This window comes from Ochotona princeps, chromosome 2, assembly GCF_030435755.1.
Source record: "Ochotona princeps isolate mOchPri1 chromosome 2, mOchPri1.hap1, whole genome shotgun sequence".
Classification (NCBI taxonomy): domain Eukaryota; kingdom Metazoa; phylum Chordata; class Mammalia; order Lagomorpha; family Ochotonidae; genus Ochotona; species Ochotona princeps.
Genome location: NC_080833.1, coordinates 23,732,683 through 23,748,653, shown reverse-complemented (window position 1 = coordinate 23,748,653; position 15,971 = coordinate 23,732,683). Strand labels below are relative to the sequence as shown.

General features: G+C 49.2%; 1 protein-coding gene across 2 annotated transcripts in view; it reads left to right on the top strand.

Annotated features, from left to right (window-relative positions):
• SYNC (syncoilin, intermediate filament protein) overlaps nt 1-15,757 on the top strand; it is a 30,220-nt gene extending 14,463 nt beyond the window's left edge. The window contains exons 3-5 of one of the 2 annotated variants that reach the window (XM_058678377.1): nt 13,141-13,265; nt 13,412-13,488; nt 15,618-15,757. In XM_058678377.1, coding sequence (XP_058534360.1) covers nt 13,141-13,265; nt 13,412-13,488; nt 15,618-15,628 — 213 coding nt within the window. In that variant the 3' untranslated portion in view covers nt 15,629-15,757. Of the gene's footprint in view, nt 1-13,140; nt 13,266-13,411; nt 13,510-15,617 lie in introns of both variants that reach the window. The other variant, XM_058678376.1, reaches the window with a different exon arrangement.
• The last annotated feature ends 214 nt before the right edge of the window (nt 15,758-15,971 follow it).

Sequence of the window (15,971 nt, the reverse complement as noted above, 5' to 3'; positions counted from 1 at the left end):
CATGTTGGAGCTCTGGTTTGAATTTTTCAATTATTTCGATAATCTTTACATAATTGATTAGGGCACAAAGGGTCAAGGGCTTCAGGAAAGTGGGTAAGACCTTTATTTCTACAATATTATTATTATTTCTGTATATGGGGTAAGGGGAGAGATAAAGGAAGAAGCCACACCCACCCTCCCAACCATCCCAGGTCCCCGACAGGGGGCATGCTCCAAGGACACTGCTCAAGTGATTTGGATAGCTCAACAGTTCTGAACTGCCGCCAATCTAGCCATTCCATGCACGATGAAATCTCTCCAGGATCCACTGGTGACATAGTCCACCTTAGAGTCTCCATTTGCCCAGATATTCACTGCCAACTCTTGACTGGGGTAGTTGATCAATTTGTTCTGTCCTCCATCCTCTGTTGTGGTACCAGGTGTCCTCTGCAGGTCGCGATGGACTGCCATATCCTCCATGTGCACCTGGATATGCTGTCCACTGTTGCATCTGAGCGTCTGAGGAGGCTCAGCTTTGACACATGCACTCCATGACAGACCGTGGAACCTACAGCTCTCTTCATGGTTGGGGTTCTGAGATCAGCAGTTCAGTTGGAGGGATCCCCAAAGAAACTTCATCTGAAGTGGTCCCAGACCTGATTCCTTTTTTTTTTAATTTATTTTATTATTTTTTTTAAGATTTATTCATTTTATTACAGCCAGATATACACAGAGGAGGAGAGACAGAGAGGAAGATCTTCCGTCCGATGATTCATTCCCCAAGTGAGCCGCAACGGGCTGATGCGCGCCGATCCGATGCCGGGAACCTGAAACCTCTTCCGGGTCTCCCACATGGGTGCAGTGTCCCAATGCATTGGGCCGTCCTCGCCTGCTTTCCCAGGCCACAAGCAGGGAGCTGGATGGGAAGTGGAGCTGCCGGGATTAGAACCGGCGCCCATATGGGATCCCGGGGCTTTCAAGGCGAGGACTTTAGCCGCTAGGCCACGCCGCTGGGCCCAATTTATTTTATTTTTATTACAAAGTCAGATATACAGAAAGGAGGAGAGACAGAGAGGAAGATCTTCTGTCCGATGATTCACTCCCCAAAGTGAGCTGCAACGGCCGGTGCTGTGCCGATCCCAAGCCAGGAACCTGGAACCTCCTCTAGGTCTCCCACATGGGTGCAGGGTCCCAAAGCTTTGGGCCCTCCTCAACTGCTTTCCCAGGTCACAAGCAGGAAGCTGGATGGGAAGTAGAGCTGCCAGGATTAGAACCGGTGCCCATATGGGATCGCAGTGCGTTCAAGGCGAGGACTTTAGCCACTAGGCCACTGTGCCAGGCCCCCAGACCTGATTCTTATGTGTGCATGCCAGTACAAGGTCCAGCACAGTCTGTCGCCGCAATCAGCTTATGCACATGCTGGTGGTTGCAATTGCTGGGTCAGTTCTGTTTCCAGCCCTGTCTTCCACACAAACCAATGGATGTTGCAGTCCAGCCTGATCCTGCCCACCTCACTCTCAGCCCTCACGCAAACCAGTGGGAGCTGCAGCTAGTAGGAGTGACCCTCACTAACCCCCACCAGGCCCGCCCCCCTGCCCTGGTTCCTGTACTTGCCAGTATGTACAGCGGACTAGTCCAGTCTGTCTCACATTCCATTCAGCTCTCCTACATGTCAATGGTTATTGAAGCCTAGTTCAACCCAACCAGGACCACTATCCAGCCCAAACACAGGCTTCTGGATGCTGTTCTGTCTAGTCACATCTGCCCCAGTCCTGGTTTTCATGCTCTCCAGTGCAAGTGGTAACCCAAGAGGGAGGTGCCCACTATCTCCCTCCTGGGCCCACTTCCACTCCCGGATCATGTACTTTCCAGGCAGTTCTGCAGTTTAACTTGACAGAATTAGCCCCCAGTGCCAGCCTCTGCCAGCTGATGCAGCGACAAAGCACAACCATCCCTCACCCTCAATGATTTATGTTTGCACCAGTAGGGACAGTCAGCCCAGCCTGGCTTTTCCCTGATCTAGCTCACATGAGGCCAACAGGTGTTGTAGCCCTGCCCGGTATGTTCTGTCCGCATCCCATCTTACACTCTCCAGCAGGGAAGCCTCCACATCCCCCCTACCAGCTTTGCCCCCCTGCCCCCCAGTTCTGTCATGCATGCTGGTTGGGTGCTGCAGCCCAGTCTGTCATGGCCTGTCTTGCGTCGGCATTTGCCAGTGGGTGCTGTAGCCTGATCCGGCATGGCCCACCCCCAATTCCAGCTCATGCTGGTGGGGGAACCCAGCCTAGCCCAATTCAGCAGGCAACCAGTCCCAGCCCTTATGTGTACTGGTACATGTTGCGAACAAACCCGACCTGACCTACACTCTATTCTGGTGCTCGGATTCGCCAGCGGGTGATGTGAACTGGTTCAGCCTGGTCTGTCCCCGACCTATGCTAAATGTATGTTGGTGAGTACCATTCCCTGGCCTGGTTTGGGCTGCTCCCTTTCTTGGTTCTTGTGCTCACCTGCACAGACTGTGTCCCAACAGAGGAGTTTCCCAAGCTCCTCCATCAGAACCTTTTCCAATGTCAGGTCTCATGTATTCCGGTGGGTTCATGGGCCAGCCCTACTTAGTCTACCTTCCGTCCTAGCAAGAACAGTGGCCTTTCCTGACTGACCTTCAGCCAATTTCGGTTTTTACTGTTGGATGTTTCAGCCCAACCAAGGCTGATCCACACCCAGACACAGCTCACACATGGCTCAGTAGGGGCAGAGACCTAGCCTAGCCTGTCCTACACCTACCCTAGGCCCGACTCGGTGTGCCCAGCCTGTCCACACTTGTGCCAAGGGACACTGCAGCCATATCCAGACCAGATTGCAGCTCCCACTCTGGCCCCCGCACTCACCAGTGGGAACCCCAGCCCAGCCAGGGTGTCCCCTTAGATCCCCAACTAGGCCTGTTCTCCAGCCATAGATCACGCATGTGCCAGTGGTTGCTCTGACCCAGCTTGGAATAGACCCTCATCTGTCTTGGCCTTTGTCTTAGATGCTGTAGCCTGGCATCCCTGGCTCATGCAAACCAGTCAGTATAAGAGCCTAGCTTGGCATGATCTGTGCTCCAGCCTGATTTCTGTTCTTGTTCAGTCCTGCCCGGTCCACTGTTCCGGCCGGCAGAGCCAGTAACATGGACACGGCGAAGGTCTGGGGATGAGGCACCGACAGGAGACCAGAGATGGTGGAAGTCTCTCTCTTCAAAGTCTCTTCGAAGTCTCTCTTTACTGCCTCCTCTCTTGACTTTTCACCTACTTCTTGCTTACTCTTGACCCCCACATCCTTATTAGCAGAATATTGGATACAGCTGAGTCCAATTGACCAGGTGCTTTTAGCCCCAAGCCCATTCCCTGTAGTGCTCAGCTTAAGGAGTGCTAATCATCTCCTTAGCCCACAACAGTCCACCCCCTTCCATAACCAACCCACACCTTAGCCAACAGTTGGAACTACTTTGCCCAGCTTGCGCAACCCCCCAGCCTGGACCATGTGATCATCAGTGAGAGTTATGACCCATTAGGGGAGTTTCCCAAGTTCCCCCACTTGATCCTCTCCCAGACCCAGATCTCATAGATGCCAGCAGGTGTTAGGCCAGTGCCTGGCTTAACCTGCTCTTCCATCTTTGCCTTGTATGAGCCGATGAACATTGCGGCCCAGCCTGCCCCATATCCTAAAAGGATGTACATGCGGGTGCTGCAGGCTAGACCTCCCCAGACTACTGTTGGTACCTTTACCCATGACTGATGGCAGGTTCCATGGTCACACTTAGCTCAGCCCATCACTACCCCAACTCTTGCACTAACCAGAGGGACTTGTATTTTCACAGGGTTGGACCCACACATCCACCACAGAATCTACCCCCGGATGGCCCTGCCTAATGTGACCTGTCCCCTAATCTGACATTCTGTAAGGGACTAGGATCCAGCCCTGCTAGACAGGCCCCCAGGCATAGCTTTTGCATGGACTGGCATGTGGGGGTCAGCATTGTTTGGTGGTAACATGTCCTACACAGGACTCACAAGTGGGCTGGTGCATCAGTCTGACCCACACAGATCTTCTGATTTCTCCCCTCCAAACCACCAGGTCTCAGTAACCTCGCTTATCTTCAAGGAAAAGTTATCCTGCCATTGGGAGTCTCTCAGGATTGATTCCTCACCAACATGCACAGTTGCCTCATTTATGGACATTTCTTGGCATCAATTCCAACCCCCAAAACCCCAGAGCTTGCCACCGGGTGGCCAAAGGCGGAACCTGGCACCAAATGGCGCACAAGCTACCCAGGACTCACTCACCACATGGCAGTGATGGCTGTAGGCACGGCCCCAAGCATTGAGTCCAACCTGGCTTGAGTGCTCCTAGCAGCCACCAAGCTGCTGGAAGTCCTCTCCACCCAGGCCCCAAGTTCGCACTCTCCTGATCTCCCCTCCCCACCAACACGCGGCTAGGCCTGCCTTGTTCCCAAGAGATCCCCTCCCAGCATACTCACCAGGAAGGGAGAAGCCTCTTGAGTCCAGGCAGGCCTAGGACTCCCTCACCGCGTGGCAGTGGTGGCTACAGCTCTGGTTTGAGTCTTAACTGCTTTGTTTCCAGCCCAGCTTCCTGCTACCTGGGGACAGCACAAAATGGCCCAAGTACTTGGGCTCCTCCCATCTTCATGGGAGACCTGGATGGAGTATTGGGCACCTGAAAAGGATCATCTATTTCCAGTTTCGGTGGTCATTTGGGAGTGAACCAGCAATTGGAAGATCTCTGTCTATCACTCTGCCTTTTAAACACTACATTTTTTTTTTTTTTATCTGTAAGGCAGAGTGACACAGAATGAGAGGGAGAGAAAGAGAGAGAGCGAGAGCGCTTCCGTCAACTCCCCAAAGCCCACAACAGCTGGGCATGGACTAATCTAAAGCCAGGAGACAGGAATTCCACTCATCTCATGTGGTGGCAGAGACCCAAGCATTTGGGCTGTCAACCGCTGCCTCCGGCAGGGGGGTTGTCACTAGGAAGAGTGTTGAAGTGGAGCAGGACTGGCTCCCAGGCACTGTGATTGGGGGTGTGACTGTGCAAGTAGCAGCTCAGCCCTGCAGCTCACAATGCCTACCCCAGTCCTTTTATTATTTTAAGATTTATTTTTTTGTATTTGAGATTTATTTATTTTTATTGGAAAGGTAGATTTTGAGAGAAGGAGAGACAGGGAGAAATATCTTCCACCCTCTGGGGCTCGTTCCCTAAGTGGTCACTATGGCCAGAGTTGAGCCAATTCAAAGCCAAGAGCCAGGAGTTTCTTCTGGGTCTCCCACGCAGGTGCAGGGTTCCTAGGCTTTGGACCGCCCTCGACTGCTTTCCCAGGCCACAAGCAGGGAGCTGGATGGGAAGCGGGGCTGCTGGGACATGAAACAGAGCATGTGGGATTCTGGTGGCTGCAAGGTGAGGACCTCAGCCACTGAGCCACAGCACTGGGCCCTATTTTATTTTTTTTCAAAGGCAGATTTACAGAGATTAGGAGACACAGATCTTCCATCTGCTGGTTCACTTCCCAAATGACCTCAATGGCAAGAGCTGTCCTGGTTCAAAGCCAAGACATGGAACCCCATGCAGGTCTCCAACATGGGTGCAAGGGACCAAACTTTTTTTTTTTTTTAAAGATTTATTTATTTTTTCTGGAAAGGCAGGTACAAACAGAGGAGCAGAGACAGAGAGGAAGATCTTCAGTCCGATGATTCACTCCCCCAGGCAGCCACAACAGCCAAAGCTGAGCTGATCCGAAGCCAGGAACCTGGAACCTCCTCCGGGTCTCCCACACAGGTGCAGGGTCCCAAGGCTTTGGGCCATCCTCGACTGCTTTCCCAGGCCACAAGCAGGGAGCTGGATGGAAAGTGGGGCTGCTGGGACATGAACTGGAATCCATATGGGATTCAGGCACGTTCACAGTGAAGACATTAGCCTCTAGGCCATTGTGCTGGGTCCAGACCAAACTCTTAAGCATATCCTCTGATGCTTTCCCAGGCCACAAGCAGGGAGCTGAATTGGAGGTGGATCAGCCAGAACTCAAATTGGTGCGAATATGGGGTGCCAGTACCATAGTCATAGGCTTAATCCACTATGCCACAGCACTATTTGTTTTATTTCTTTATTGGAAAGGCAAATATACAGGCAGAAGGATCTTCCATCCTTTGATTCACTCCCCAGATGGCTGCAATGGCAGGAGCTGAGCTAATCTGAATCCAGGAGCCAGGAGCCTCCTCCAGGTCTCCCATACAGGTGCAGGGTCTCAAGTTTTGGGCCATCCTCTACTGCTTTCTCAAGCCACAAACAAGAAGCTGGATGAGAAGTAGAGCAGCCAGGACATGAACCGGAGTCCATGTGGGATCCCAGAGGATGCAAGGCAATGATTTAGCCACTAGGCTACGGCACTGACCCCTGAATCCTCAGTATGGGATCCCTGATCCTCATATGGGATCCTGGCGCGTTAAAGGTGAGGACGTTAGCCACTAGGCCACGCAGCCAGGCCCCATATTCTTTTTTTAAAAAGACATTTATTTTATCTATCTGAAAGACAGAGTTACTGGGTCTGGTGCAGTAACCTAGTGGCTAAAGTCTGTCTTGCATGTGCCAAGATCCCATATGGGCTGTTCATATCCTGGCTGCTCCACTTCCTTCCAGTTCCCTTTTGTGGCCTGAGGAACCAAGCTCTTTCCTTCTCTCTGTAAATTTGACTTTCCAATTAAAATAAATAAATCTGGGCCCGGCATGGTGGCCTAGCTGCTAAAGTCCTTGTCTTGAACGCGCCAGGATCCCATATGGGTGCTGGTTCTAATCCAAGCAGCCCCACTTCCCATCCAGCTCCCTGTTTGTGGCCTGGGAAAGCAGTCGAGGACGGCCCAAAGCCTTGGGACCCTGTATCTGTGTGGGAGACCCAGAGGAGATTCCTGGCTCCTGGCTTCAGATCAGCACAGAACTAGCTGTTGCGGTCACTGGGGGAGTGAATCATCGGATGGAAGATCTTCCTTTCTGTCTCAGCTCCTCTCTGTATATCTGACTTTGTAATAAAAATAAAATAAATCTTAAAACAAATTTTAAAAATCTTAAAATAAAAGGAGAGGGAGAGACATCGAGACAGGCACACACACACACACACTTTCCACCTGCTGGCTCATTCCCCAGATGGCCACAGAATGTCAGGGCTGGACCGGGTAGAAGCTGGGAACTTGATGTGGGTCTCCCACACGAATACAGGGCTCCAAACAATTGGGGCACCTTCTGCTATTCTCTCAGGCATGTTAGGGAGCTGGGTTGGAAGTGCAGCCGCTGGGACTGGTACAAGTGCCCATATAGGATGCCAGCAGCTTTACCTACCTGCTACAGCACAACACCGGTCCCTCATGTTTGTGTGTGTGCGTGTGAGTATGTGTGTGTTTGGCCCACAATCTTGTGAAAGGGCCGTTACTTATTTAACATAAACAGTGTCATTCACAGCTAATTCTCAAGTAAACCTTACATTAACAACTGTGACTCAGGATAGAAAGTAATGTGTGATTTAAGAGGTGCGGGTAAGGGGAGTTTTGGGAAAACAAGATTATTTCTAGCCACATGGTAAATCCAAGAACACTAACAATGGAAAAAGAGGTGGAATTTGACTTCGGTATGACGGGCAGGCTGCTGCCCCTGCAGGTGGCTGCGCTCGTCCCTGTCTCCCTGTCTTCCTGTAAGAGCCTCACATGGGAGGCCACTCTTGGCAATGTCAGGAGATATCCTGCAGATCACGCCCCTCCCCACCCGACAAGGCCAGGTTGGGGTCTCACAAAGAGCGCAGGCTGCATTCGGACTGGCATTCCCCTGGGGCATTCTCTTCCCACCCGCCTCTTCTCCTGGGGCATAGCTGGGTGTGGCATTCCTGTGTTATAGCGGGCAACTAGTTCACTGGGGGCCCCCGCTGGGCAGCTCTGCCTGTGGAGTGCTCAGGGGAGGATTGAGGCCCTACAGACACGACTTGTGATGTGCCAACGCCTGGCTGCTCCTGCTTCTACGTTCCTTCTTTCAGCCACACAGACTTTCCATGTTTGTTCTTGGGCCCTTGTACACACAAAGGCGACTGTCTACCTTCCCGCCTGTCAAGTCTAGATCAGTGTTGTCCAACCAAAAAATGAGAGTACTTCTGACAGCTTGTGGGAAATGGGATTACAACATTGATTTGGGTGCCAAAATCTTTTTAACTTATTTGAAAGACAAAAAAAAAAAAAAAAAAAGGAAAGAAAGGAAAGATGTGGGGAGCGGCCAACCTCACGTAAGAGGGGCCGCAAGATGGCGGCTGGCCGAGGCCCAGGAGGCGGGATTTGTCCCACCAGGAGGCAAGCAGGAAGTCGCAGAGATAGGCTAATGCCCCCTCGTTGCGATTGCTGGCCTATCAGATAGCGCCCCGTGGACCACGGGGAGAAGTGATTGGTGGAGAACTGTATATAAGCAGCCCGCTTTCGGCAATAAACCTTTTGGTTCGCCTTCTCTTTTTCCGTTTGTTCATTTGTGTGTGTGTTTGTTTGGTGTGTGTGTGTGCCGGTTGCGGTGGCGGTTCCTGTTTTTTCCAGGCCCTCAAGATTCCTCATCATTTTAGTGTCGCTGCAGGGCGGGGACAGAAAGAAGGGTTAGAGAGAGAAAGAGATCTTCTATCTGCTGGTTCACTCTCCACATGGCCCCAGTTGGTGGGGCAGGGCTGGCTGAGGCCAGGAGCTTCTTCTGGGTTACCTGTATGGATGCAAGACCCCAAGCACTTGGGCCATCTTTTGCTGCCTTCCCCAGTACACTGGTACAGAACTGAATTGGAAGTGGAAAAGTCAGGACATGAACCAGGGCCCATATGGGATGCTGGGAGTTACAGGCAGCAGCTTTTTACCCACTATGCCAAATGGTCCTGGTTCAAAAATGTTTGAAAATCCATTCATGGGCCTGGCGCTGTGACCTAGTTGCTAAAGTCCTCACCTTGAATGCGCCAGGATCCTATATGGGCACTAGTTCTAATCTCAGCGGCCCCAATTCCCATCCAGCTCCCTGCTTGTGGCCTGGGAAAGCAGTCGAGGACGGCCCAAAGCCTTGGGACCCTGCACCTGTGTGGGAGACTTGGAAGAAGCTCCTGGCTCCTGGCTTCAGATCGGCACAGCTTTGGCCTTTGCAGCCACATGGGGAGTGAATCAATGGACAGAAGTTCTTCCTCTCTGTCTCTCCTCCTCTCTGTATATCTGCCTTTCCAATAAAAATACATAAATCTTTTTTTTTTAAAGATTTATGTATTTTTATTACAAAGAAGAGCTGCCGGGATTAGAACCGGCGTCCATATGGGATCCCGGCGCGCTCAAGGCGAGGACTTTAGCTGCTAGGCCCCAAAATACATAAATCTTTAAAAAAAGAAAGAAAATCCATACATAGGAGGTGTTCTTCGAGATGTTCTTGAAAAATGCATGCTGTGCAAAAATGATTAATGATCTGAATCTGTTTCCATGAATATTCTGAAGCACCCTTGCATTTTAACACAACATTATCAGAAATACAGTTGGTATCTTGGCTGCAGATAAAAAGCTGTTTACCTTGTGTTGAACTGTGGCGTAGTAGATTAAGCAGCTGCCTGGGATTCATACATCCCAGCTCAAAGTGCTAATATGAGACTCAGCTGTTCTGCTGGGTACCTGGTACTCACATGGGAGATGCAGACGGAGTCCTGGGCTCCTTACTTTGCCCTGGCCCAGACTGGCTGCTGCAAAGTTACAGATGGGAAATTTTGTGCTTCACGGTGCCTTTCAAGTAAATGAAAATAAGTGAGGCAATATGTTTTTAAACATTACATTGAACTGTAAAAGTAGGTTGGAGGTGAATCGCATTGAATGCTCATACCCAACCCATGCTGAGTTTGGACTTGATTCAGTAGTCCTTTTGCCTCAGGGAAGGAATTTCATCAGGGGGAGTGATGTGATTGGCTGTCTACTTTTAGAATGCACTGGTGGCAGGTGTGAAAAAGGACCACAGGCCCAGGGGCAAATGAGACGAATTAGGAAACTGAAGTGGGTTAGTGGGCAGGAGAGGCAAGCTCGAGGAGGATGGTAAGGCCATAAATAGGGAGTTTCTAGGTTAGCTTTCTGACTTTGTACCAGAGTTGTGGAACCCTCTGCCCCAGTGATTTCCATCACAGTGCTGGGTATAGTTCAGAGCTGATGATTTTGTGACACCTGAGTGAGGTGATCTCTTCCTGTCCCCACTCCCCGGAGCTATATTCAAAGTGGAGCAGCCAGGACTTGAACCAGTGCCCGTAGGGGATGCTGCTGCCACAGCCTCGGGCTGCTCTGTCTTTTAAAATATTTATTTATTTTTTATTTGAACAGTAGAGTTAGAGAAGGAAAGACTAAGAGATCTTCTCATAACAAAGAAACAAAGGCAGAGTTAGAGAGAGGGAGATAGAAAGCCTCCATCTGCTGGTTCATTCCCCAAATGACCCCAATGATAGGAGCTGGGCTGGTCTGAAGCCAGGAGCCAGGAACAACTTCTGGTTCTCCCACACAGGTGCAGGGTCCTAAGGCCTTGGGCCGTCCTTGACTGCTTTCCCAGGCCACAAGCAGGGAGCTGGATGGGAAGTGGAGCAGCTGGGATTAGAATGGGCGCCCATATGGGATCCCGGCGTGTTCAAGGTGAGGACTTTAGCCGCTAGGCCACAGCGCCAGGCCCTAAAAATAAATCTTAATGCTTTCTGGGGCCCGGCGCGATAGTGTAATGGTTAATGTCCCCTTTTATTTTGAATTTTTGAATTTTGTGGTACAATTTCGTATAGACTAGAATTCCTCCCCAAACTCCCACCCCTCAACAGTTTCCCCATGTTGCTACAATAGCATAGTCCTTCATAAGGAGTCATAATTCCATCAGTCTGTTTCACTGGGAGTCCATCTCTTACCCAGAAGCAGGGATGCATTCTGCATTGTACCCCCACATCTGGATATGGTAGTCTCTAGTACTCCATCCCTATACATTCCCATAACTGAGAAGCCATGAAATAAGATCAACAGCTTGCCTGAATTGGAAAAGCAGCCACAAGGTGAGGATTTTAATAACTAGGCTACCATGCTGGGCCCAATAAAAATAAAATCTAAAAAAAAAAAAAAAAGAAATTAACTAAATTTCATCTTTTTAAATTGAAAGGCAAAGATAAGCGAGGCAACATCTTTATTCAAATCGATGCAACAGCCATGGCCAGACCAGACTGAAGCCAAGCACCTGGAACTCCAGCAGGGTCTACCATGTGGATGGACCGAACTTCGGCCCTTACGCCACCACCCCGCTTCTTAGGGACACTGGCAGGGAAGTGTGTCAGATGCAGAGCAGCTGGGACTGGAGTGCTGACAGTCATTTACGATGCAGGCATCCCACGCAGCACTGATGGTGAACGTGCCACATCATGGCCATGACAGCCCTGGACTAGCCAGGTGACCAGCAGCTTCCACGGTGGACAGTGCAACGCTGTCAGAAAATGTAAGACCAGGGCAGGGAGATTCAAGTTGTGGGAAGGGGTCCAACTCAAAGCTTTGGAGATTTCGAGATAACTGAAGTTTTTCATGCCTAACCTAGCTGTGTCCTTGCTCAGTCTCTCCTCCACTGCAATGAGGCTGGGTGTCCTTTCAGGGCCCACAGGCCACTTCCCCAGATGTGTAGCTAGTGGGGCTTGGCAAAGTTGGGCAACGGGGAGCACCTATTTACCTTCAGATGTGATTATGATGCCAACACATGGCTGGGCACCAGTTAAAAAAAAAACACCCTTAGACAACATTGATTAAAGTTGAGAGTCAACCAGTTATTAAACCTTGCAGATTAATGTGCTCCAGGTACAAGACCAAGAATGACTCAGAGAACACATTTAGATGCTTCTAATAATAGTATGTACCCAGACTGGATGGATTCTTCTTGGCATCCGAAATCTGAAGTGAAGTCATCGCCCCTCTAAATGTACTCCCCACCCCACCTCACTCATCCCTCCGCACTCCGGCAGCTAAGCTGGAGGCTGACTTAGGAGTCTTACCTCATTCCTCAGGCATTAGCCTTAGATAAGAACAATTTAGAGAATGTATGCTAGCTGGTTTTGAGCCACTATTTGCCAGCTTAAAGGGCCTGCTGGGCAAAGCATCCCATCTTCCAACTTGGAGCTGCTGAACATGTCTGGTGTTTCTGGGTAATGAGTAAACGCGGTAGGAAACTAACCATTAGGACAGTGACTGCCCTAACGAATAAAGCATCTATCCGCACCAAGTATGGACCAGCAGAGGTATGAGGACATGGGAAATTCATTTTCCTGTAAACCATCCAGTTATTTTCTGAACATAGTTCATGAATTGTCCTTCCAGAATTCCAGTCTATATACATATATATATTAAACTAAAAGATTTATTTTTTATTGGAAAGTCAGAAATACAGAGAGGAGAGACAGAGAGGAAGGTCTTCCATCTGATGGTTCACTTCCCAAGCGGCTGCAACAGCTGGAGCTGAGCTAATCCAAAGCCAGGAGCCCAGAGTCTCTTACGGGTCTTCCACATGGTGCAGGTTCCCAAGGCTTTGGGCCATCCTCAACTGCTTTCCCAGGCCACAAAAAGGGAGTTTGATGGGAAGTGGGGCCGTCAGAATTAGAACCAGCACCCAGAATCCTGGTGTGTGCAAGGTGAGAACTTTAGCCGCTAGGCTGCTGTGCTGGGCTCTTCAGTCAATACTGTGTTCAATGAAGACTGACTTTTCTTGTCTTCAATTTACCTGTTAGGGTAAAAACTAGCAGTATCTTAACGGAAATGAACTTTGCACATGGGGCTGTGTAGGAAACAATGCCTCAAGTAAAGGACCAAAGTCCTTGGCAACAGCATGACGTTGAAGGGGTGAAACTAAACAGTCCTTTGAGGACCTGTTTATTCTTGACAAGATCTGTTTTACATCACCATTTTCAAAAGCAGCGTCCCTTTGTCAGGGGCGGCCTCCCCAAGCCTCCATTTCCTAGCATGAAATCATAGTGGCCTCAGGACTGCCAGGAAGACTAAACACTGTCTAAGGAGGTGTTTTATGAACTAGTGGATGTGAGGTCTGTGTGCTGCTGGGCTCATCAGCAATGTTCTTGGACATCTCATGCAGGAACAGCTGGAGGAAATGGAGGAACGACAGAGGCAACTGAGGAGCGGAGTCCAACTCCAGCAGCAGAAGAACAAAGAGATGGAGCAGCTAAGGACCAGCCTCGCCCAAGAGCTCTCAACTTACAAGTCAGTTTTAACTGCTATTCAAATCTCTATCTCTAGCAAGAAGGATGACAGGGAGGGTTTAGAAAATCTGACTTAACAGTGATGAACAAAATGATTTGGGAAGTGCTCTTCTGGACGGATGGAAAATGCTCTGTTTTCCCCCAAAGGGCTATGCTCCCCAAGAGTCTGGAACAGGCTGCGGCTTCCACTTCTCAGGCAGGTGGGATCCAGACACATCCTCAAGGTGACCTTGACGGGCACAAAGGTGGTGTTTACTATTGTTTCTGCTTTCATAACAACACTAACGCCTTAAAAAAATTAAGCATGTTTAGTGACCTACTGCTTAGTGTAACCCTTACCTCCAAAATGCTTGGGCTAAGCACATCGAACTCATGTGGAGTGTGTCATTTTCTACTAATATTCACAGTTATGCCCCAGTTATCAGCAGGAATTCTGTAACAGGGAAGAACACCTAGGCTCTGGGCAATCTTACTTTCCTGATCTTACACCACCTTCACTGCCACTTAATCTCTGGTATAGCAGTAGTTCTGTCATCAAATTCAGACTGACGTCAACCAGGCAGCTAAATGACTATGCAACATTATTAAAAGCAAAATATCCTGAGAAGGGATGATGTTTGGGTGGGGGAAACAAATTAATGTTTTTTAAGTATAAAGTTCTCAAAAAGCAAAAAAGCAAGCTGTGTTTGGAATAGAGAATCTCCTTCTGACCAGTGTGCTACAGGATCCCCCAGTCCTAAAACTATTATACTCTTTATACATGAGCTCTTCACAAATTATAGAAGATATACATTAAACATATATTCCCCCCCCTTTTTTTTTTGAGAAGCAGAGAAGGAGCTCCTATCTTTTGGCTAATTCCCTAAATACTTGCAAAGGGGGCTGGCCATCTGCAGTGCTGGATTCCATGTGGGCATCAGTTTTTTTACCCAGTTACTCTTATTCTAAATCCAGTTCCCTGCTAATGGCCTGGGAAAGCAGTGGAAGACAGGCCAAGTGTTAGGCCCCTGTATCCACATGTGAAACAAAAAAGCCCTGGGCTCCTGGCTGTAGCCTGGCCAGGGCCAGTCCACTTTCCCCCTTTTTGTGTAACTATACCTTTCAAATAAATACATCTTAAAAAAAAAAAAAATGTATTGAGGCCCAGTACATTAGGCTAGTGGCTAAAGTCCTCACCTTGCATCCCCCAGGATCCCATATGGGCACTGGTTTGTATCCTGGCTGTTCTACTTCCCTTCTAGCTCCCTGCTTGTGGCCTGGGAAAGCAACTGAGGACAGCCCAAAGCCTTGGGAACCCTGCATCTGTGTGGGAGACCCGGAACAGGCTCCTGATCGGCTTGGCTTTGTCCATTGCAGCCGCTTGGGGAGTGAACCAGCATTTAGAAAATCTCTGCCTCTCCTCTCTGTAAAAATAAATAAATCAATCTTAACACAGAAACCAAACCAACAAACCACCCACGTACTTATTTGAAAGGCATAGTGGCAGAAAGGGGAACAGATACCTTCTAACTACTACTGGTTCACTCCTTAAAATACTGTGAAAGCTGGGGCTGGGCCAGGCAAAGCCAGAACAGAAAACTACCCAGATCGCCAGAGGCAGGACGTGATCCCAAGCACTGACACAGGATGCAGGCATCCAAACTAGCAGCTTAAGTCCTGGCCCACATGCTGGCTCCAGAATTGCTATTCTTTGAATGCTATTACCTTCCCCCCTGAAGATTTATTTTATTGGAAAGGCAGATCAGATCTACAGAGAGGAGATGTTCTGTCCACTGGTTCTCTCCCCAAATGCCTACAATGAAAGGAGCTGAGCCAATCCGAAGCCAGGAACCAGGAGCTTCTTGTGGGACTCCCATGCTGGTGCAGGGTCCCAAGGCTTTGGGCAGTCTTCTACTGTTTTCCCAGGCCATAAACAGGAGATGGATGGGAAATGGAGCAACTGGGACAGGAACCAACACCCATATGGGATTCCAGTGTTCCAAGTTGAAGATTTAGCTACTAAGCAATTGGGCCATGCCCACTGTTAACTTTTTGAAGTACTCTCACGAATTTTTGAGATAAATCAAACTACAGAAACTGAGGCACTGCAATTCTTGTTTAAGTTAACTTGGTCAGGGAAAGTTTTATTCCTTCACATCAACTAGATTACTGTTCAGTTCCGCAAACACAAGGCATCCAAGTACTTGCCAACAGAAAGCCATCCTTTATCAGATGGATGTCAATTGCGCTGCAGCAAGGTTTCTTAAATACAGTTGTGTGCACCTCTGGGACTTCACTATTACAAACCTTCTACTGTATTATTTAAAGTTTCAGTAAGTGTAAACTTAATATATTTTTCCTCTCAACCTTACAGGGGCTGTTTAGAACTGTACTGCAGAATCTGTAATCCAGAAACAACAGATAAACTTTCTTAGCAAAGGATCACCAAGTATTCTTCTGGATACACTCTTTTCCAAACAGACATGTGATTGTCAGACTTGGCAAGCCACTTGCCCAGTTGCAAACACTGGCTGACTATTTACAGAACATCAGTCCACTCCGAGCTGGATTCTGTCTCACAGGCCGCTGGTTCTGATGTCGGTGCACCAAGGACTGGAAGACGGGTGTGAATGTATGGACACGTCTGGCGATACCTGTAATTAATGTATCTTGCCTGGTGTTGATCCAAAGAAGGGAAAAAAAAATCTGGGAAGGCAGAGATGGGGTC